This window comes from Heloderma suspectum, chromosome 10 (genome assembly GCF_057233095.1).
Source record: "Heloderma suspectum isolate Gila_16-S chromosome 10, 16-S_ref, whole genome shotgun sequence".
NCBI classification, from domain to species: Eukaryota; Metazoa; Chordata; class Lepidosauria; order Squamata; family Helodermatidae; genus Heloderma; species Heloderma suspectum.
The window spans coordinates 21,241,243-21,263,525 of record NC_139467.1 but is presented as its reverse complement, the minus strand read 5'-3'; the positions used below and the strand labels follow the sequence as shown (position 1 = coordinate 21,263,525).

At 46.9% G+C, this 22,283-nt stretch overlaps 1 protein-coding gene across 3 annotated transcripts in view; it reads left to right on the top strand.

The window, feature by feature from the left end:
• KMT2B (lysine methyltransferase 2B) overlaps window positions 1–22,283 on the top strand; it is a 77,659-nt gene that overhangs the window by 29,430 nt on the left and 25,946 nt on the right. For all 3 annotated transcript variants that reach the window (XM_084815472.1, XM_084815474.1, XM_084815475.1), the window contains 10 exons: window positions 3,781–3,836; window positions 9,942–10,187; window positions 11,686–11,780; window positions 13,618–13,713; window positions 15,135–15,248; window positions 15,870–16,016; window positions 19,330–19,425; window positions 19,524–19,641; window positions 20,330–20,443; window positions 20,815–20,999. In XM_084815472.1, the coding sequence (XP_084671598.1) occupies window positions 3,781–3,836; window positions 9,942–10,187; window positions 11,686–11,780; window positions 13,618–13,713; window positions 15,135–15,248; window positions 15,870–16,016; window positions 19,330–19,425; window positions 19,524–19,641; window positions 20,330–20,443; window positions 20,815–20,999 (1,267 nt within the window). The remainder of the gene's footprint in view (window positions 1–3,780; window positions 3,837–9,941; window positions 10,188–11,685; window positions 11,781–13,617; window positions 13,714–15,134; window positions 15,249–15,869; window positions 16,017–19,329; window positions 19,426–19,523; window positions 19,642–20,329; window positions 20,444–20,814; window positions 21,000–22,283) is intronic.

The following is a 22,283-nucleotide window of genomic DNA, read 5'->3' as shown; positions in this document are numbered from 1 at the left end:
ACATTCCAGCTAAGAAGATCCATGCACCTGAGCAGTCTCTCCCTTGCTGGATCAGGAACCAGAGGCATATATCTCAGCATCCAGGTGCCAGTTCTGTGTCTCACCACTGCTTGCTTTTAGTGGGATGCACAGTCCAATGCTCAGTGCCTTCCACATTCTGGTGCAACTAGCCATGCCTAAATACCTTGTAAAAACACAGCTAGAGTTGGAACAGAGCAGTGGTTTAGTGAGATCCAGATGTGATTTGGTGGTCGTTCGTATAGACATCAGTATGTACTCCTCGATGTAAGTTTCCAGTTCTGCCCAAGAACATTATAAACACTCAACAGCCAGAGCAGCTTGGGTGTACCAACGTATTTCCCTCCCCAGCATCTCTTTTGCTTTCAGCATTTGACTGCAGGCAGTTGGCAGGGTCAGCTACCAGTCAGACCATCACTCTTCAGTGCTGGTTACTGGAACCATAGAACCCCACCCAGCCACCACCTCAAAGTTAGAATCTCACCCATATGTTTCCAGACGTTTCCCATTATCTTCCAGGCCTCGTGTGCATCTTTTGGTCTTAGTAACTAGTTAGGAGCATGCTAGCGATATGGAGGGAAAGGGGACTTGGCTCCTCATCCCTGTCCTGGTGCAGCCATTGATCGTTGGCCCATCTTTTGTGAAGAAGCAAGCTCAGTAGTAGTTTTACCTTGTTTGCAGTTAGTCCTGGTGGGTGGGTACGGGGAGCAACGTGGTTTTTATCTCCTTTGGCTACCAGATGCATGGGCATCCCAGAATGAAGCAGCAAGTAAATTGAGGTAACTGAATAGTAGCGGTAGAAGGGCAAGGAATAGCACTCTTGTGGGGAATCTCTGGAGCTGTGTTCCCCTTCCTGGTTAGAGTCTCCATCAGAAGGGTATACGGTTTCCAGGGAGGATGGGATTTCTGTGTCTTTAGTAGCTGTGCAGAAGAAAGACTCTGGGCCGAGGCAGTGGCTGAGTTCAGATGATTGCAGAGTTAGAAGAACACATTGTGCGTTTTTTCCCCGCCCCCGCGATGCAGTGTGGGTTGCCGTGTTGTCCAAACCCTGCTGGAAGCTGTGGGTTGTAGGATGGGTAAGAAGCCACCCTGCACGTGCTGTGCACCGGGTTTGGATGACACGGCAACCCGTGCTGCATCGCAGGTAATTATGTAAATTGTGGTCATGCCACTGGCACATGCGGGGAAAGAACTTACAATGGGTTCTTTTGCCCCTATGATCATCTGAACGCCGTCAGTGTTGTCATGCAAGTGGGAGGGAAGCTGGTTTTCCAGCTCACGGACACTGTTTGCTATAGCACTGGAGGTTAGAAACATTTTATTCCAAACAGAAGTGGAGTTCCAAATGCTTACCTGGCATATGCTTGTACATGTGGATTTCCTAATAATAATACCCCTAAAAACTATCCTTCCCTTCCTCCAAGGAGCTTGGGGTAGTGTATGTAATTCCCCATCCCCTTTTGTAATATGTCTTACACTCTGGTCCCAGGGTAAGCAACCTGGTGCTTCCAGGTGCTTTGGATTACAACTCTTACAATTCCTGACCATTGCTATGATGGCTGGGGCTGATGAGAGCTGTAGTCCAAAGGGTTTGGAGGGAGCCAGATTGCCTACTCCTGCACTACACTGCCTCTTGTGAAATGGATGCCCCTCCTGACTGTTGCCTTGTGTCTTGGGGAAGGAATGCCAAAAAAAAAAAAAAAATTGAAGATGCTCTCAAGCGCCTGAAAAAGGCTTAAATGAGCCTGATCCGTTTCAGAAAGATATTTCCTTCCTCCAGGGCTACAGATGAAATGTCATTGTTAAACATTATTAAAACCATATAAACACTGTAAAAATGTGAAGTTGAACAATTAATTTTCACAACTGTATCCAAAGTTCCTATCAGTGATAACCCATAACTATTAAATAAATAAAATATAAAACATTATTTTTGCATCCACCTACTAGAATAAACAAAGAACTCACCCAAACATTCATATGAAGGCTTACCATTAACAAAAACTGCTTACAAACATATCAAAGTTAAATCGAGTATAATCGTCTCCCTTGGCTACTAAAGCAAACTTGACAGTTAACATAAAAAGTGTATAGCCTCGTTATTGCGTAGCTCCACAAAAAACATTTTCACCAGTCGTCTACATCTTTTTACTCATCCACTGGTCTTTCTCTGCATATACTCTGTCTATGTGTGCGTGCGTGCGTGTGTGTGTGTATTTACTGATGCCTTCTCTGGTTTGAACTATTTGAAAAACAGGGAAGAGTCACCCTAGTCCTATACTCCTAAATTGGCTGCAGGTGAATGGGGGCAATACCATGTCGTTGCAAGGGAGAGTTCTTTTTGTTGTTTTTTTTCTTCCTCTACTTATGAGTAGCCCTACATAATATTCTCTTAAAACAATGGTAAGTATTCTAGATCTTCCTTCAGACCCCTTGGAACAAAGCTTTCTAATGGCTCGCTCACGGGTTCCTTGAGTGTTCTTTGGATCTGATCAACAAATATGAAATCAGATGTCCACACCATAAAATATATGGTGGCCAGACCCAAAGATCACTCAAGACATGCACGAGCGAGCATTTCAGCAGTATACGGAATAAAAGATCCTGAAATTTTTTAATAAACTGTTATTTACAGCAAACTCATTCTATTGAAGAAATATCTTTTGCAGGGATAGAAAAATTACACAAACCAGATGTCAAACTTCTTAGGAGAGAGATGTTCTGCAGTCAGAAAGCCTTGTTCGAAAGGGTCTGACTGAAGATGAGGAATATATACCTTTGCTGTAAGTTGTGGGTGGGAATTCTGTAGGTCTACTCCTGGGAAGAGGAGGAAAAAGCAAAGAGAAATCTCCCCTGCGATGAAATGGAATGAAACCTGCGGCCAATTTAAAAAATATAATACTAGGGTGAGTCTTCCCTGTTTTTCAAATAGTTTGAAACAGAGCAGGTATCAGTAAGATATTTCAAAATGTATGCGGAGAAAGGTGAGTGGGCAAGTAACAGGATATAAACAACTGGTGAAAATGTTTTTGTACAGGAATGTGATAATGACGCTGTAAAGATTTTACATTAATGGAGCAGTTTGTTTTAATAGCCAAGGGAGTCGATTGTATTTAACTTTGATGACTTTGTAAGCAGTTCTACTAATGGTAAACCTCCATATGAACATATGGGTGAGTTCTTGGTATATAGGAGTAGGTGGATGCAAAAATAAGAATGTATGTATAATAGATACATTTTTAATGGTTATGGATTATCCCTGATAGGAACTTTGGTTGCAGTTGTGAAAATTAATTGTTGGAACTTTGTATATATTTTTTACAGGTTTTCGTATGGTTTTAAAATGTCAATATTTTACAATGATATTTTATTTGCAGCCCCAAAGGAAGGAAATATGTTTCTGAAACACATCAGGCTTATTAAAGCATTTTTCAGGTGCCTGAGAATATCTTCTCTCCTAATTTTTTTTTTTTTTTTTACATGAAGTGTGCCTTTCCCCCTCATAGGTTTCTTGGGGAAAGAATGGCCTTCCATTTCGTCCCGGATAGGCCTTTCTTCCCCTTTGAGGAGTACTTCAGCACCTTGCTAGCCAACTTTGCCAGTGAGTAGTTTTGTCTGTGTAACAAAGTCTACACACCATTGTCTGATGTTGGTTGGAGGGCACAGGTCTGATTTCCCTCTATTTCCCAAGTCACTGGGCCTGAAGAGTCTGTTTTTGGATCATTTCTCTGCTCTGACACTATATGTCTGGCTAACTGACAGGTATCGGAAGTGCGACAAGATTGAGGCTCGACGAGTGGAACGGCTGTCTAAGAAAGGTAACAGTTGAGTGGCTGTCCATGGGTGGACTGATAATGTGCTACTGTGAGTTGACTGTGTGATTACGTGTGGTCTCTTTTTTTGTGTGTCTTCAATTTTTCCGTTATATATTATATGACCTTCTGGTCAAGGGCATTGTTAGATATATTTGTGTAGCCATGTTGGGCCCAGTCCCGGGGGATACTGGAATCCTGCACTGAATATTCAAACTTGAATCACAAGCACTGATTTCTACGTTATACTGGAAAGGATTATACGTTTGGCGCTTAACATCCAAATTGCCTGCATTTAGGCAGGCTCTGAAAACATATTTGTTTAGATGGGCTTTTAATGTTCGGTAGTTTGTTGTTTAAAGTTTTGTATAAGTCTGAGACTGCTGTTTTTAACTGTCTTAATTGTAGATCTTGAAATTGTGTGTTTAATACATTTCAACTGTTCTATTGATTATTGGTTTTATTTGTTTATCTTCCTGTAAGCCGCTTTGGGCATAACTTTTTGTGGAAAAGCGGGGTACAAATGGAATTAATACTGCTACTAATCTTCACATTGTATATTGGTCGGTTACATTTTACAAATTGTGTGAATTTACATATTAAATTGTTACATGTTGTTATGCAGTACTATTTTGTGAAGTTGGAATTCAGAATCTAAACCTCATGTCAGGGATTGGGGAGAAGAGCTGAAAGTCATGGGGAGATGAGGGGAGAATGGAGTATGTAGTGTACATGGGTAGAGATAGTATCTACCCTGGAGGAGGTCCCACTCTCTTGAGCGCAGGATACTCTGCCTTTTTTCGGGGGGGTGATGGTGGTGGTGGGAAATTCCTATTTTCTTGTGTTTTCAGGCAGCAATTGCCAATATACTTTTAAACTATATCCTGAAAGCAAGAAATATGGCTTGTGCATCTATGGCAGCCTTGTAAATAAGCCCACAAAAGTTACTAGCTTGCAATTATTATTTTTTACTAGCCCGCTAAGAGCCTGGTAGCCTGTGTTTCCATTCTGGCTGCAGAGGGAGGGGAAGCCAGCAGGGAAACTAAGCAAACTGGTGGATGGGGAATGGAAAGGTCTGTCTGTCTTCTACCAGTCTGCTCACTCAGCTGCATGGAATTCCTGGTCATTGTAGGCGAGTTGTTACATATAATGCTGGTGTCTTAAGTGAAAGATGAGAATCCCCAGGAAACTATGTGCAAGATGTGTTGGCAGCCAAATTCTGTATTTTATGGCTTGAATATGGTTATGCAGAATGTCAGATGGCTCAAATCTCAGTTGCTACCACTGGATACTGTCATACGCTATAGCCATTTTTAAAAAATCTAGAGCTGCAGAACCTTAGGCTGGGGGCCAAACCCAGCCCTCCTGAGCTCCTAATCTGGTCCTCTGAAGTTCCCCAGATGGTCATGCCCTGTCAACCGCAGATCATTTGGTGGTTTCCCAGCTTTTGTGCAGGCCAAGTTACTGGAAATAAGAGCTTTAAGCTAAAATGTTCTGGTATTTTGGCCCCTTTTGCCTTTAGTCTGCCACCTTTGCCTTCAGCCCCACCCACTGCTGGAATGCAGCCCCCCCCCCCAGCTTCTTCAAAGTGGGATTCAGCCTTCTGGCTGAGAGAGGTTCAACACCCCTGTGTTAATCTCTCTCTGGGGCATTTCCCATGTTGCCTGGAGCAGAACCAGCATCCTTGTTGGAGCATGGAGCGGGTTCCAAAAGATCCTCGAGTAAAATTCTAAGGGTGCAGTCCTATGTATATTTAGACAGAAAAAAGTCCTACAACTCCCAGCATGGCTAGTTGGGGAGTGCTGGCAGTCGGAGGACTTTTTTCTGTCTAAGCATGAATAGGATTGTGCCCTAATGCAGTTTGCCTCGAGAATGTCAAGAGCATGTGCGCGCGCCAGTGAGCACTTCTGTGACCACGGCAGTCGATTGGGGCTCCTTGCCCAGCTTGGCTGCCTTCTGTGCTCAGGGAAAGGCATTGCAGATGGCATCCAACTCTGGTGGGAACTGGGCTCTTAGTAACTTGACCTTTAATCACTGCGCTTATTCTCCCTTTATGGGTGTTGCTTTTCATTTGGTTAGTTTAGATTTGTAGCCTGTCTATCCCCAAGAGCTGAGGGCAGTTAACAGAAGTGCAAGACTGATTTGCAGTTCTTGGATCCTTTTGTTTTTTTAAAGGGTCCAAAATCTGTAATGGAATGTTAATACGTTCTGTACTTCTATAAACAGTTGCTGTTCCTGCAGATCAACAACTGAGTACCTAACAAAGGAAGCCGCCTTATACCAGGTCTGTCCATTTTCCTATCTAGCCTGGTTTTGTATACTGGCATCAGCTCTTCAGGGTCTCAGGCAGAGGTCTTCTTCCCCATCACTTGCTCCTTTTAACTGGAGATGGCAGGGATTGAACCAGAGACCTCTGCACAGCATGTGTTCTACCACTGAGCTATCACCCGCTCTCAGGTGAACATGAACCGGTCCAGTGACCTGGCTTAACTTACTTCTGGCATTGTTTCAATTGATTCTTATGTGTATTCCACTGAGATTGATTTGTGCCTGTTTTTCCTTGGATCGGACTTCCCTGACTTGGTGCCCCTCAGATGTGTTGGACCACAACTCCCATCCTGACGGCGGGAGTTGTAGTTAAACAGGCTGTGTTGGTTGGGGGATGATGGAAGCTGCCATTCAACACATCTAGAGGGCACTAGGTTGGGGAAGCCTGCCCTAGGTTACACTGTTCCCGCAATCCCCTCATTGCATGCTGCGGAAAACGTACCTGTCCCATTCACTCTTGTGTTGAATAATGAAGTGTGGTGCCAGTCACATTTTAAAAGGCTGTTCCACCCAGCTGTTCCTCTTGGGGAGTGTACCTTTCATCTATGTCCCCACCTCTGTGGAAGTTATGGTGGTGTGTGTGAGTGTTGCAGGACCAGATGCAGTCCTGCTTAAGTTTCAGCAAGGTTGCTGCATCTCAACCCCTCAGGCCATGCCTTGAAACCTGGAGCTACCTGCTCCTTACTGTTCGTTACCCCCACCCCCTTGAATACCAGTTCCTCAGGATGCTCAGAGCTGCTACAGAATATGGCAACTAAATTGGATTTAAGAGTGAGCTACCACTGCTGAGATGAGGGACGCTGTAGCCATAGGGCATTTTTCTTTAAGCACCATTTGTTTCTTCAGTCACTGGGCTCTGCACTGCTTTGTATTGGTCCCCAAGGTAAAGACAAAGGTGATACTACATTCCTGACCTTTTTGTTTTCTCAAAGGAGGGATTTAAAACCAAACCAGACCTAACACTTGTCATCCTCTGGGGCTTTTATACTTCTGTGCCACCAGTGGGGGTCATGGAACCTGATCTGCTCTGACTTTTAGCCTTCAACGCTGGTGAGGAAATCCACTGCTATCAAATCTCCAAACGGTGCAGATCTTCTGTCCACTCTGTTTAGCCACGCACTCTTTCTGACCCTTCCCTACCCCTTCCAAGGGCAGATTCTGTAGGATCCTGTCATGTGCACATTTTAATCCTCTGAAAGTAACTATTAAAATATTATTATTATTATCTAGCGTTTGTATACTGCTTTCAAGTGTTCTAAGCGCTTTATATATATTATCTCGGGTTAAGATGGGAGGGGGCTGAGAGTGGGTGGCTTCCCTAAAGCAAGAATGGTGAGATCTGAACTGAGAGCTTCCTGATTCATAGCCATAATTAGGCTATCTGTACATAAGGGTTTGGGTTAAACCCAAATTCTGTTGTTTTTCGAGGAAAGTAACCGCGCCAAGTTATGGTGTGGACATGCCCCCCACTTCGCTTCCTATACTGTACTCCAGCCTTCCCAACTGGGTGTCCCCCAAATATTTTAAACTACAACTCCCATCACCCTGACCTTTGCCCATGTTGGCTGGGGCTGATGAGAGTTGTAGTCTGAAACATAGCCATTACTTACCCTATAACCAAGTCTAGCTGGAACGATCACAGTCTTTCCATTTAGCTCTGCCTCCCACCTCCCTTTCCTTCCTTCTGTTGTTTTCTCCTGTGTTGATTTTTAGAGTGAAAGCTCTTCGGGGCAGGGATCCTGTTCTCTTACCCTCGGTAAAACGCCATGCACTATCCCATCCTTCAAACAGCTTGAGAAATCGATGAGCTTGCCTTAAACCAGCTCATCGATTGCTGCAGGGAAGGGGTCATTGGAGGAAGTAACAGGAACTTGCCTCTTTGCTTTCCCCTCTGGCCTCCCATTTGGTGAGAAACTGCAGTGATGCTGGGGGCCATGGAGGCTGCTGGTTTTTTAAAGTATGTAGGAGGAAGAGACTGGCCTCTGCTGGGTGGAGTTGTGGAACATCACAGGTAGCTCTGTTGAGGATGCAATGAAGCGGGGGAAGGGATAGGATCTCTGCCTGGTTTGGGATGGGGAGGGGTGGAAGGAAATGGGCACAAATCAGGAAGGGGTGGGGCTGGGTTCTGCAGGGGCAGCCATTGTGCCCTGAGCGGGCTTGAACAAGAGCAGAGCCTGCCTGGTGTGTGTGAGAATGGCATTGCTTGCCTGCAGATTGAAGAAACATTGATTATGTGAGCAGATAATCCAGGGAAAGAGGCTGAGTGTGGGGTGGGGGGCATGAAAGCAAGGAGGTGGGCTAGATTTTGTTGAATCTGCTCTGGGCAGAGATGGGTCAAGTAGCTACAGTTGGAGCCAAGACTCCTGACTTCTCTCTACTCAGTTGTGTATTGGGGTGGGGTGAGGATGGGGGTGGATAGGAAGGGAGGATAGCTAGAAGTTACAGTCTTGAACTCTGGGTCCCCCTTTTTCCTCTGAGGTTTTGAGTTTTTGCCTGCCTGCCTCTTCATTGCTTTTTCAGCTTTACTATGGGAAGTGAGTCAGGGATCCCCCCCCCCAATCTTACTTTGAGTTTTTAATGAGACACAGATCCAACATAGAGGGAAGGGCTGCAGTTATCAAAAGGGAAGACATGGAGGCGATTACTTGCCTAGCAAACATCCCCCTCCCCCAAGACTCCTTAAAGGCTAGAGATTTCAAGCCTTCGTGGACTAGAGGCTACTTCATCTGCATATGACAAAGAGGACAATAGTCTTTGTCGGGAGACTGGAAACTCCTTGTCAGCAGTCTCCCTTTCGGGTTTGCTGTATCAAACTAGGGCTGTGATGCTGCCCATTTAATGCCGCCCATTTAACTGGGAACTTTAACATCTGAGGAAATATAGCCTAGCCGCCTGTCTGGAATTTAATGTAGCCCAGTTTTGCTCCCTGGCCAAAAGCCTTGTTTATCATGGACCAAGGTCAGTGTGATGTGAACAGTTGCCGAGGTCTAACATTCCCCCATCTCTTCGAATCTCTTTTGTATTGGAAATGAGATAGTTAAGGAGGATGGGAACATTCTCTCTGAGCGATCTGCCAGCCTATTGAGAGAGGCAGAGTGGGCCCCACCAGAGCCATTAGGTCAGGGATCGCCAGAGATTGAATGCATCAGATTACTGGAGGGATGGGGGGGAAGAATGGAGCAGTTATTGCAAGGGGCTGAAGATCAGATTTGTCTAAGGTAAGTGAGCTGATGGAGACTTTGCCACAGGTGAAATTGGGTCACTTGTTCTGAACTCCAGCTAGCTAAGTACAGTAAGAGCTGCTACAAACTGTGTTTGTCTCTTATTACATCTATATCCTGCCTCCTCCTCCAAGGAGCTCAAGGCGACGTCCATGGTTCTTCCCCACCTCCCACCCCTTTTATCCTCCTAACAACCCTGTGAGATAGGTTAGGCTGAGAGATGGTGTCTGATCCATGGTCACCCCATGAGCTTCAGGACTGAGTGGGGATTTGAACCTGCATCTCCCCAGTCCTAGTTCATTGCTTGAACCAGGCTATGCCATGCTGGCATAGCATCAGTCTGCCCTGGATAATGCACTTAATACTGACCGTTCTCATTCTTTCTCTCCCTCTTCACACTACACACACACACACACACACACCCCTTGAAATCACAGTGACCCTTGTAGAGTGTGTGATGGGGCTGGAGATGAGTGGGAGAAACTGGTCTCTCCTGGTCAGCGTCCCCCCGCTGTTGGAGTCCAACTGTGAGACTCTGTTCACCCCGTGCCTTTGTCTTCAGGCCGTACAGTAGTGAAGCCCATCGTTCCCTGGGATTCGGAGGATTCTCAAGAGGAGTTCCCAGCCCCCTGGGAGGTCATGCTGGGGGCCACGGAGACGGCCGAGCAAGACTCCTTGCTGCAGCGCAAGTCGGCCCGGCGCTGCGTCAAGCAGAGGCCCTCCTATGACATATTCGAATCTTCCGACTCAGACACAGAGCTGGTGTCTGGCTCAGCCACGCATCGCCGGAAATCCTCCCGGGACTCAGGTGAGACACGAGGTTTGGGGCTGCTTTGCCTGAGACTGCCCCATAGGCATTCGTGCGGGTTCCACGTGTGCCAATCCTACCAACAAATCATTCGCATCCATGCCTGTGCAGCTGGGAACCTGTGGCCAGCTGCAGCTTGCCAGTGTGTACGTAGGATCAGCTTGCATGTCTTGTTAATATGTATATGCGCTAATGTGTATATGTATTGTTTAATTGATCATATAGAAGCCTCGCTGGGAGCCTTTTTGGCTGAGGAGCAGCATAAAAATAATACCAATAAAAAATAAATATCAGCCTTTCCTGACCTGGTGCCTTCCAGATGTTTTGGACTGCAACTCCTAGAATTCCTACGTATTAGCTGTCCTGGTGGGACTGAAGGGAACTGAAGTCCAAAACATTTGGAGGGCACCAAGTTACGGAAGGCTGGTATATATGGAACTGACTCTTCCATACAATTCTTATTTTGTGTGTGAAGTGACCTTTATTGTCCTACAGCAGCCTAGTGGGCTTGGTATGCCCTGCTTCCTCCACCCCATTGAAGAACAAATGTTTCCAGGGCATGCCCTAGATGAGACCTGTGCATGAGGTCTGGCAGGAATTCTTCCCCACCCCCATTCAAGCACTTCCTTTATCACATAACAAGGCAAATGTTAACTCCCAAGCATGCTGTAGAGGCCAGCTGAGTTGCTGTGCTTTTGAGAAAAATAATTTATTTTTATTTATTTATTATTAAATTTATTAATCGCCCATCTGGCTGGTCACCCAGCCACTCTGGGCAATGTACAACATACAATAATAACAGTTTAAAACAATAAAATTCTACAATAAAAACATTTTCTAAAATACCCTAACCCACCCCAAATGCCTGCCTGAACAACAACGTTTTTAATGCACGACAGAAGCTCATTAAAGAGGGGGCATGACAGAGTTCCCTAGGGAGGGAGTTCCACAGAGTGGGGGCCACCACAGAAAAGGCCCTCTCCCTCATCCCCACCAGTCTAGCTGTCCTGGCTGATGGGACAGAGAGAAGGCCATCTGAGCATATAATCCTCTTTCCAATTCTTTATTGTTGATATCTGAGATTTTAGCTAGACTTCTGATGGCTGATGTCATCAATCCCCCACTCTTTTTAATGGCCTTCCATTAGGCCTGGCCACCAAAACTTTCTGCTCAGCGTAACTGCAAATGAGTCCTCCCTGCCCCTGGTAGATGTGCCCCACACTAAGATATGCCTTTTGTATCAATTCAGGTCTCTCTGCTACTGCTGGAACTCTACGCCTTTCCCCATCTCTCAGTGTCACAATACATTCTCCATCCCGTTTTTCAAATTTATACCATTTGGGGTAACCCTTAGGGTTTGCTACTTTAGGATTTAAACACAGCAGAAGCTCTACATCAACTGTAAAAAATAAGGTCTTCGTCCTATTTAGCGTTGATCAAAGAAACTGACTGGGAAGGAAATGCCTTGTTGACCTGCGCTCTCCTCCTCTGTTTCCAGATCTGCTTCCTATGGACTCGGAGGAGCAGAGTCGACCACGCAGAACCCCCCTCCAGCCTGTGGTGCAGCTGAAGGCCAGAAAGAAGCCAGAGAAGGTGAGGTTTCCACAAGGGGTGAGTAGAAGTTGGCAAGGCCCATCCTATCTGGGTTTTAAAGTTGTACTCAGTATTGTAACCCCTCCCAGAGTCCCTGACATGGGGCTGTCCCTGTCTGGAATGGGGGATTACAGAGCCCAAAGACTTAAGTGTTAAGGCTCCAACATGCCTTGTACCCCTCAACTGAGCACGTTCTGCGGATGGGCAAAGGCCCAAGGGGTTGTTTTTTGGAACAAGCCTGTGGCTGGTTCTACACCACGAATGGCAAATGTCCGGCCCTCCAGATGTTGTTGGGCTGCAACTCCCATCATTCCTGGCTATTGGTTACGTTGGCTAGCGCTGATGGGAGGGCCAGACATTCCCTATCCGTGCCATACACTAAGGTCCAAGCAGAATCCCAAAAGTAGCTCTTACAGTCTTTCAGAGGGCTTGCATAACTGATTTATTTCTGAGGATGTTGGGTTGCTCAGTTTTAATGAGGTTATTTTTTCCTTTTTTGGGTGCATATTTACTGTTTTTAAAAAACTGCATGTAAACGGCTTCTATCATAGGAAAAGCAAAATATAAATACAAGTGGGACCAGCTGCAAAATGTTGCAGTATGGAATGCTCCTGATCAGTGTGCCAGCCAGACATACCATCTTCCAGATGACTCCATCCCATTCTCTCCCCCATCCCCACCCCGATTTTTCTGCTTTAGCCCCCAGTGGACATGAAACATTCCATGCCCATTGGGCTTGCTCAGTCCTGGGCTGTTTTGGGTCATCCCCACCCCCCAGCCCACCCTTTAGGTTTTCTCTAAAGTGTGTGTGTTTGTTTTACATTTCTGTAAAACTTTTGGATTTCCCCAGGATTGCTGATCCCTCCCTCGTGTGTGCGAGAGAGAGAGATGCTATTTTGGACTGGCACTGGGAGAATGAGTTTGCTATCAGTGTATAGCAGAGGTGCTGAACTTCTTTCAGCCTGAGAGCTGAATTCTATTTCGGAGAAGCTCTTGGGGGCCACATTCCAGTGGTGGGCAGGTCAAAAATACAGGCCTTAGGAGAGGCATTTCAACCTTTTAGAATGAGTAAAAAAACTGCACGGAAGCCAGGAAAACACCAAATGATTGGCGGCTGGGGGAAGGTTACAACAGCTGGGATTGTTTAGCTTTGAAAAATGGTGAGTAAGGGGAGATATGATAGAGGTGTACAAAATTATGCATGGTGTGAAGAATGCGAACAGGGAGACACATTTCTCCCTCTCTTATAATGCTAGAACCCAGGGGGGTCATCCCATGAAGCTGATTGGTAGGAGATTCAGGACAGATCAAAGGAAGGACTTCTTCACACAGTGCAGAGTCAAACTATGGAATTTGCTACCACAAGACATAGTGATGGCCACCAATTTGGATGGATTAAAAGGGGGTTAGACAAAGGAGGAGAAGGCTATCAATGACTACTATCCCTGATGGCTGTAAGCTACTTCCAGTATCAGAGGCAGTATGCCTATGTACACCAGTTGCTGGGGAACATGGGCGGGGGGGGTGCCTTGCAGTTGTGGCCTGCTTGAGGGTTTCCCATGGGTTGGCCACTGTGTGAACAGAATGCTGGACTAGATGTACCTGTGGTCTGATCCAGCATGGCTCTTCTTATGTTCTTAATGGTGTGTGGCCATCTGGAGACCCCAGGAGGGCCAAATTGGGTGCCAAGGAGTGCTGAATTTGGTCCCCGGGACTGAGGTATACACTCTTGGCACATAGAGTTTTAAATGAACCAGAAATTGTGTCTCCATGGTGCTCCTGGTCTGAGGATATTGGCCATCAGTCTTAACCTGTCAACTTTCCTTTCTTTCTCCAGGATGTCTCTACTGGCACGCTCCCATCCGTTTCCAATGGCTGGAATGGGAAACAGAAATCCACGGATGGCATCCACCGGCTCAGGGTTGATTTCAAGGTAAGGAAGGGAGTGTCTGTATAAGAGACATCTGATTGAAATAATGACGTTAAAGCCTCAAAGTGTTTGGCAACTCATGGATCACAGTCCCCTTTGGGGGCAGCTCCCCCCCACACACACACACCTTAATCTGAATTGGCACCTTTTCCCATATCTGTGGTGTGTACGATAGGCTGATCAGCTGAGTGCACATTAACCAAAATGCATTAGACGGACTCCAACTCCCGTCATCCCTGACCATTGGCTGCGCTGGCTGGGGCTAATGGGAGTTGGAGTCTGACAACATCTGGAGGGCCATACGTTCCCCACCCCTGGGTGATTAAACTCTGCCCCCATCCTACTCCCCATTCACTAATCAGCTCTCCATACAAATTGTCCTTGGAATTTGCAGAGCACACTTTTGTCAAACTTGGATGTCTTGCCAGAAATACTCTGGTCAAGGAGATGGAGGTGCACATTTTGGGGTGGGTGGGTGGAGGTTATTGGCTTTTCTAGCTGCTTTGGACAGGTGTAGGGTGCGGGAGAGGAGGTTGCAATGAGCACAAAGAGATGTAGTGGCCATGATATCCTTGCAAGCACCCTGCCAATTCTGTTCGTAATGGTGCAGCCCCTTTATTCAGAGACCCTGTCTGTTTATAGTGCACCGTCAAGTTCTCTGTGATAGCCATCCCTTTTATTTTATTTTTGCATGGGGAGATCTGGAAGGGTCAAAGGAGGTTCAGGAAGAAATTTTCCTCACAATAACTTTGGCTAGCTACCCTGGGGTTATTTCCCTTCCCCTGTAGCTTGCAGCTTGGCTCTCAAGATACTTCGTCCTGTATGTTCCTCCTCCTGCAATTCATCTGCTCTCCGCTTGCAGGGCAATGAATAAGCCACTGTCTATTGTAGGATTGCTGGGTGGTTTGTTAACCACCTCAGCCACTCACTCTGGCCGGGTTCAAATGTCACAACAAGGTGCGGCTGGCAAGGGTAATTACATACATTGGACAGCATGCGACCGACACTCGTGGGGGTGGTTAATAACCACCCTCGTGTCATGAGAACCAGGTCACTTTGTCACGTATGTTCCTCCTCCTGCAATTCACTTGCTCTCCGCTTGTGTTATACTAATGTAGTTTGATATTGTGGGATGGTGGGAGCAGAGGAGATGGCAGATGGGTGCACATTCCTCCCTTTGGATGAAAATTAAACTGTATGGAACATAGGAGGCTAGCCTAGTAGCCACAGATTCCTGTGACTGGCCGTAGCCCTGCTGTCTGATCTCCTTTAAACTGGAGATACTGGCAGTTGAATTTAGGCCTTTCCAGTTGTAAAGCATTTGTTCTGTTCCACTGAGCTAGAACCCTTCCCTCCTTTTCAGGCTCAGTGTCTCTGGCTCTGAGGCTTTCACCACAACCTTTTCCCACTTGGGTATCTTGTAGGAAGACTGTGACCTGGAGAACGTCTGGCTGATGGGTGGCCTCAGCATCCTCACCTCGGTGCCAGTCACCACGCAGGTGGTGTGCCTACTCTGTGCTAGCAAGGGCTTCCATCAGGTGTGTCTGAGGAATTGGGGTTAGGATACCTGGATTCTCCCACCTGGGCTGATGGGTTGGGTGGAGGGAGAGATTAGGGGACCCATGTGGAATGGATGGGGAGGTGTTGCAGACCAAGGGAGGGGGGTTGTATCTGGAACGGGGCAGGACTAGGGATGGATGGATCTGTCGATCTCGGTCTCACTGAGATTGTCAGGTTTTGAGGTCAAGCTCATTCCATCCTGTTTCTGTATGAGCTTGATTTTTTTTTAAAAAAATAATTACATTTTTTGTAATGTACACATTTCTGTGCACAGCTTTGGACACACACACTCATTGACATGTATGGATTTTTCCTTTGCGCATTTTTAAAATGTGCACATGTTGTTTAAATGCTTTTTGTTTTGCGGAGCGCGTTGCAAGCTCAGAAATGTCTGGATTTCTAGCTGCAAATTCCATTCAGGTCTGCATGGGGGTCCGAGAGGTGCGAATTGGGTAAATTCATACATTGTCAGAGCACATTTCTCATACATCCCTCCAGGTGGGACATAGGGCTTTAAAAAAGGAGGCTTCGAAGTTCATGGTTTCCAGCTTCCATTTAGAATGTGTATCTAACATGACTTCCTGCTGTGTGCTTTGCAGCTTGTGTTCTGCCAGGTGTGTTGTGACCCCTTCCATGTCTTCTGCCTGGACGAGGATGAACAGCCACCGCCCGAGCAGGAGGAAAGCTGGTGTTGTCGCCGCTGCAAATTCTGTCATGTGTGTGGCCGCAAAAACAAGGCATCCAAGGCAAGGGAGTGTTTACTCAGTGTTGGGATTCTGTGCAGGGAGTGTACTGGGACTACACCGCTGCTGCTACCAGGGCTGCGCGCATTCCTTGACTGCACCACCCAAGTACAGAAATGAGGAAGGATGCAGAATTCTGCATGTGTTGGTATTTCAGAGTTCTCAGTTAAAAAACAACCACCCCCACCTGCAAACATCATGCTTGATGATACCTTGGGGTGAGCAGAATTTCTCGTGGGGAGAGGGCCTGACGTGCCATCCATTGCTCTTTGCCTGTTCTCATGTCTAGCAGTAGTAATGAGGCATGAGCAAATATGTGCAAATGTGTTTAGTTTTCATACTTTCTACAGGTTGCATAATTGATTTTCTTGATGCAGAAATAAAAGGGGAACAAAGAGCTCTGCACTCACCGCCCTGGTTATTTACTGCTACGCTTAGTGCAGCCTTGTAAATAAGCCCACAAAAGTTACTAGCCTGCTAAGAGGCCAGTAGCCTGTGTTTTCCATGCTTGCTGCAGAGGAGGGGCTCCACCTCCTCTGCAGCATAGTAAAAACCATTGCCTTATACCATATGAACTAGAGGAGGAGGCACAGAGCAATCCACCTTACCTCTGCCAGCCTGCTCCATTTCTGGTCATGGAGGAAAAGACTTTCCTTCCTTCACAGCTGGATGGAAACAATGGGCTGGCAGAGGAGGGATGGATGGAGCAAACTGTCTCTCTTACACCAGTCTGTTCACTTGCCTGCATGAAATTCCTGGTCACCTAGGGTGACCAGGTAAGTGGTTAAATACAGGGCTAACTTAGTCCCTATTCTAAGCTATGCTTTATAAATATATGTTTTAAAAATTAGATTTACAGTTTTAAAGTAGGTAGGGCAGAGGTGGAGACACAAGAGATGACTTGATAAAAGCAGCTGTGTGTGGGGAGGATGAACTTGGGAGTAGAAGCTGCAGGGAATGTTAGTTCAGGAATTGCTTTGCCATCTAGTAGCTTTTGCTTGAGGAGGAATTTGAAGGTGTAGGGGTAGGTGCCTTGAGAGTTGGGGGCATGCAGGTGCATTCACCAGGAGCAGCAGGGCTGAAAGCAACGGAAAAGGCAGGAGAAGAAAACAAGATGAGCCAAAATGACACTGATGAAGCAGTTAGTGCAAAAAGAGGGAGGTCAGAGCAGGAGTTGGCTCTATTATTAATTTATTTATTACATTTTTATCCCACTCTTCCTCCAAGGAGCTCCTGGTCTGTCTGTCTCTGCACCACCACCCATCCTCACAACAACCCTGTGAGGTAGGTTAAGCTGACAGATGGTAACTGACCCAAGGTCACCCAGTGAGCTTTGTGGCTGAGTGAGGATTTGAACCCAGGTCTCCCCGGTTGAAGTCTAAGACTGTAGTCTTCTCAAATCTGGTGTCCTCCAGATCTTTTAGACTGCATTTCCCATCATGTCCTGCCAGCATGGACAATGGTCAGTGATGATGGGAGCTGTAGTCCAAACTTCTGGAGGGTACCAGATTGGAGGAAGCTGTTCGAGCCAGTACACCATACTGGTTATCCATTGAGACCACTTTCCCTGACCTGGTGCCCTCCAGATGTATTGGACCACAGCTCCCATTATCTCCAGTCAGTATGGCCATTTGCCATGCTGGCTGGGGATGATGGGGGCTGCAGTTCAACACATCCAGAAAGAACCAGGTGGGGGAAGGCTTCATTAGGACTAGTGAATTTTACATGCAAGGGCAATGAGGTTGAAATCAGATGCTGCAAATGAGGGGGGACCTCCATTAAGCATCTAAGGATCCTTGTTCATAAAGGCACAAACTTGCAGCCAAAAAATGATTTATTTTTATTTTGTGTTTCACACTTATCCAACACAAGTCTCCCAACGCAACTCGCACCAATAATTTTTCTAAAAAGTCACGGTGCCCTGTCCTCAGGCATACAAATGCTAAAAGGGAAGACACAGTTCGGGGGGAGGGGGTGGGTAGTGGCAGAAGAAGGGGGATGAGTTTGACAATGCCAGATTAGTTCAAATCAGTGTGTGACACTCCACCTCTCCCTTGCCAATTTGCAAAATTATTGCTGTCTGAAAAACCTTGGAAGGCTGCATCCCTTCCTAAGCCCAGATTGAGGAGATGTTAACAAAAAGCGCCACACAGGTTCACAAGGAAGGTCCCAGAGGGTCTGTCTTACAGCCACTGTCCTAGCAACAGTACAAGCAACAACTAATGTTGAGATCTAGCTATCCTATGCTACTTTGGCTTCCTCTTTTGCCTCCCCCACTTCCTTCCCGCCAATAGTGCATAGCCCCTCCCACCTCTAGGCCATGTAGTTTCCTCCCAGTCCTCCTTTCTCTTTGGCTCTTCCTTTCTTAATTCCATATCTCCATCACCAATTCTGTTCCTCGGGTCTCCATTTTTGGGCCACATTACCTCACTTCCTTTAGCCAACTTGACTCTTGACCAGCCCCCTAGCACTCCTCTATCTCCTTCCCTCCCACAGTATATAGCCCCTTCTCCTTTGATTCCCTGTCTTGTCTGCCTTTTTCAGTGAGCCTCATTCAACCCCAGTCTGCCTCCTTGTGTCTTGTCTCCCTGGCCCTTTGCTTTGCTATCTCTTGAGACCTCTTCCCTGTCCTCAGCCTGCCTTTGTGTGTCACTTTCCTATCCCTCCCTGCAAACTGCTTGCTTCCCTGAGCGACAGAACATTCTGAACTGTCACTCCAGCTTTGCCAGTGTCAGAGGCTTCAATGCCAGAAGCACAATACAATACAGATTGTTCTGACTGAGTGAGAGGTGTAGGAGGGCATCTCAGCAAGAGTTTTTAGTATATGCATAGCAAGGAGAAGGCAAGTCTACGGGACGTTAAAAGAGGAACAAGGAAGATTTTGCCGTGTCCTGGTAGTGCGAGGAATAGGAAAGTGAAGAACTGATGAGCCCAAGTTTGTGTGCATGTAGTTAGAGAAAATAATATCCACAGCATGATGGAGAATAGCCTGGGGTGAAGTTTGGATAGAATATTAAGGAGAAGCATCTTTTTTCATGAGAACTAGAGACTTGGCACTTCTGTTTACAGGAATCCTGAGAACCTGATTTTCCTCGGTAGCTTCTGCATGTGATGCCAAAAGCTACATTCTGCTTTCTGCACTGTGATTACATTGTGCTTATCTGTTGTTGTTTTTCTCTCCCCGCCCCCAACTCCATCTCTGGATTTTTCATTAGGGCTTTGTGGCACCTGTTGGTGAGGAGCTGTGATGAATTCCCATCCCAAAACCTATGCATAATGGCTTGTTTTTTTTTTCTCTTCCTCCCACCTATTGCAGCAACTGTTGGAGTGTGAGCGCTGCAGGAACTGCTATCACCTGGCTTGTCTTGGGCCCAACTACCCTACTAAACCCTTCCGCAAGAGGAAGGGCTGGGTAAGTGACTGTAGATTGCAGTGGACCAGTGAGGGTGACTCTTCTCTGCAGACTCAGTCATCCCTGTATTACAGCTGTTGATCTTCTTCCCTCTCCAGATCTGTTCGGCCTGCATCCGTTGCAAGAGTTGTGGGACGGCTCCAGGGAAGAACTGGGACACTGAGTGGTCTAGTGACTACAGCCTGTGCTCTGCCTGCTCTGTGCTGTATGATAAAGGTGAGTGTAGCAGAATCATCTGAAAAATGTCATGCGTTTCAGTTTGAACTTGCCAGGTAGGGTACTGGGCTTGGGGGAGAGGCCAAACTGGTTCAGTGTATCTTTTTTGGAGGGTCCCTAGATGGGAAAACCCTACACATCTTGGGACCCAGACATTTGTTAGACTGCCATCTCCCATACCAGGCTGCCTGTTCACTGTGATCATCATCTGAGTTCTCCTCCAGATGCTCTGCCTTCTGAGGTGCTGCGGGTAGTGACTGGAGAGAGAGAACCTTGTTCATGGTGGCCCCTCACCTTAGGAATTCCCTCCCCGAGGAATCTTGCCTGGCACCTGATGTTGTTTAGGTGCCAGGAAAATACATTTTTATTTTCCCAGGCTTTTAAAGAACATTTTAGAAATGTGGGGTTTGTTTTTTTTACGTTGAAGCACTTGAGGCAAAGGTTGCTGTTTTACTTTATGATCTTTGCTGCTCTTCTGTTTCATTTTTTATATTTGATTGATATTGTGTTTTTGTTTGCTGAATACTGCTTAGACACTGAAAGTGCCGGATATAAATGTAGCAAATAAATAATGGGGGGAATGAATACGCTTCCTTTTTTTCCCTTCTGATGACAGGCATCAAATATCATCTGGCCCCCAGAAGAAGGGGTTCCATTGGTTTTTTCTTTTCTTCCCTTCCCCGTCCAGGTAACTACTGCCCGATCTGCTTGCACTGCTATGAAGATAATGACTATGAGAGCAAGATGATGCAGTGTGCCAAATGTGACCACTGGGTTCATGCCAAGTGTGAGGGACTTTCAGGTTTGTTCTGTGCCCAGAGCAATATGGTCTAGCTGCCGCTGCACAATGAATCCCCCCGTTTCCACCCCCACCCCCCCAATCTATCTGGCTGGCTTTATCTTGTATGGGGAAAATGATAGTGCAGATGGAAGAGTTGTGGCAGGATTAAGAAAAGACAAAGTGGTAGAGAGGTGCAGGCTTTTAGCTTTTTTATTCAGTTACCTGCCCTCTGTGATATTGTCTCCTTTTTTAATCTCCTGGACAGGTCTTGCACTTGGTGGTGTAAGCCCAGCTTGCTAGTGCAGGCCACAAACATGGCGACCTAGGAAGAGTATGATCGTCTTTGGGCTAGGGTTGGGTGTGTCTGATGTGCTCCACCCTCTCTCCTCTAGATGAGGGCTACGAGATCTTGTCCAACTTACCTGAGAGTGTCGTATATGCTTGCCGGCCCTGCTGTGGCAGTGACAAGACCAAGTGGCGCGAGGTCCTCAGCTCAGAGCTACGCAAGGGTCTGCGGCAGGTGCTTCAGGGGCTGCTGAGCACCAAGTGCACCATCCCACTGCTGCAATGTGCACAGGTATGGTCTGCGGGGCATGTGCAGGAGTAGTAGACTGTCCTGTTATATTCAGTTCATTCTCTCTGTCTCTCTGATTTGGCAAAGACACCTAGTAGTCATACTGAAGGAGATGCCCTTGGCCCAGCTACAGCTGGTTGAGAGCAGTTACCTGGCTCCCTGTAGGTCTGTTTGGGCTGAATGCAGTCCTGCAGACGCTAAGCTTAGGGAAAAGCTCTCCCATTGGCACCAATGGGTTTCTAAGTTGATTTGCCATGCAGGGGGGATTTCTTGGGGTTCTGTTGCAGGATGTTCTCTCCCCAGCTGCAACCCCCCTGAAAATTGCCCCCTGAATAGCAACTAGGCTGAGAAAAACCCTTCCATAGGGCTCTGGGGAATAGATCCAGGGCCCTGGGGAATAGACTCAGGGCGGGGCCCCCATGAGCCCAAGCTTAGCAACAGCCAGCCTCTGATCCTTCCCTAGGCTGTGCGTGTTTGTACAACCCATCCTTTCCTACTCATTGCATTATAAAGAAATGATGCTGTCCCTGTATGCAGTCTTCTCCCACCCAATGTTGATAGGGCAGGAAGCCAATGGAGCAAGGCTCTATTGTCCAAGTCTTCCCTGCCCTGAGATCTCTCCCCACACACCCACCCCTGCTCATGCTGTCCTGCACCTTCCTTAGTCCTTTGAATCATTGGGCCAGTTCACATGATCAAACAAGCCACGGTGGCTTGTTTCAATCCCCAGTGCAGAGGGTTATTTGAGGGTTGTTTCCCCCTCAAACAAGCCATGCCTCCCACGTGCCAAGTGGGTAATTAGGGAAATGGCAGCCGGCACACACCGGGGATTAAAGCCAAAGGGGCTTGTTTTGCTCCTTCAAACTGGGTCATTGTATTGAAAGGGACCATGTGGGGTGTCTAGTTCAACCCCCTGCTCAGTGCAGGACCTGTAGTGCAAGAAGCCATTACAGCATCCCTGTTAGGTGGCCATCCAGCTGCTGTTTCAAAGACCTCTTGCAAAGAACAGCCCACCCTGCTCCCAAGGCAGCCTGTTCCAATGTGAAACCACTCTTATCATTAGGAAGTTTCTCATTTGATCTACTTGCCTGTTCTGCGGGCAGGTGGGGACACTGCTGGATGACTTGCTATTACTTCTTGGTCTGAAGGGTGCGTGCTATGATTAAAAAAAAAAAAGTCTAGCCATGAAAGGGGCTTCTGGGAATGTCAGAGTTACCAGAGAGAGAGAGCTGTCACGGAAAGCCAGTGTGGTGTAGTGGTTAGAGTGTTGGACTGGAAGTCGGGCGA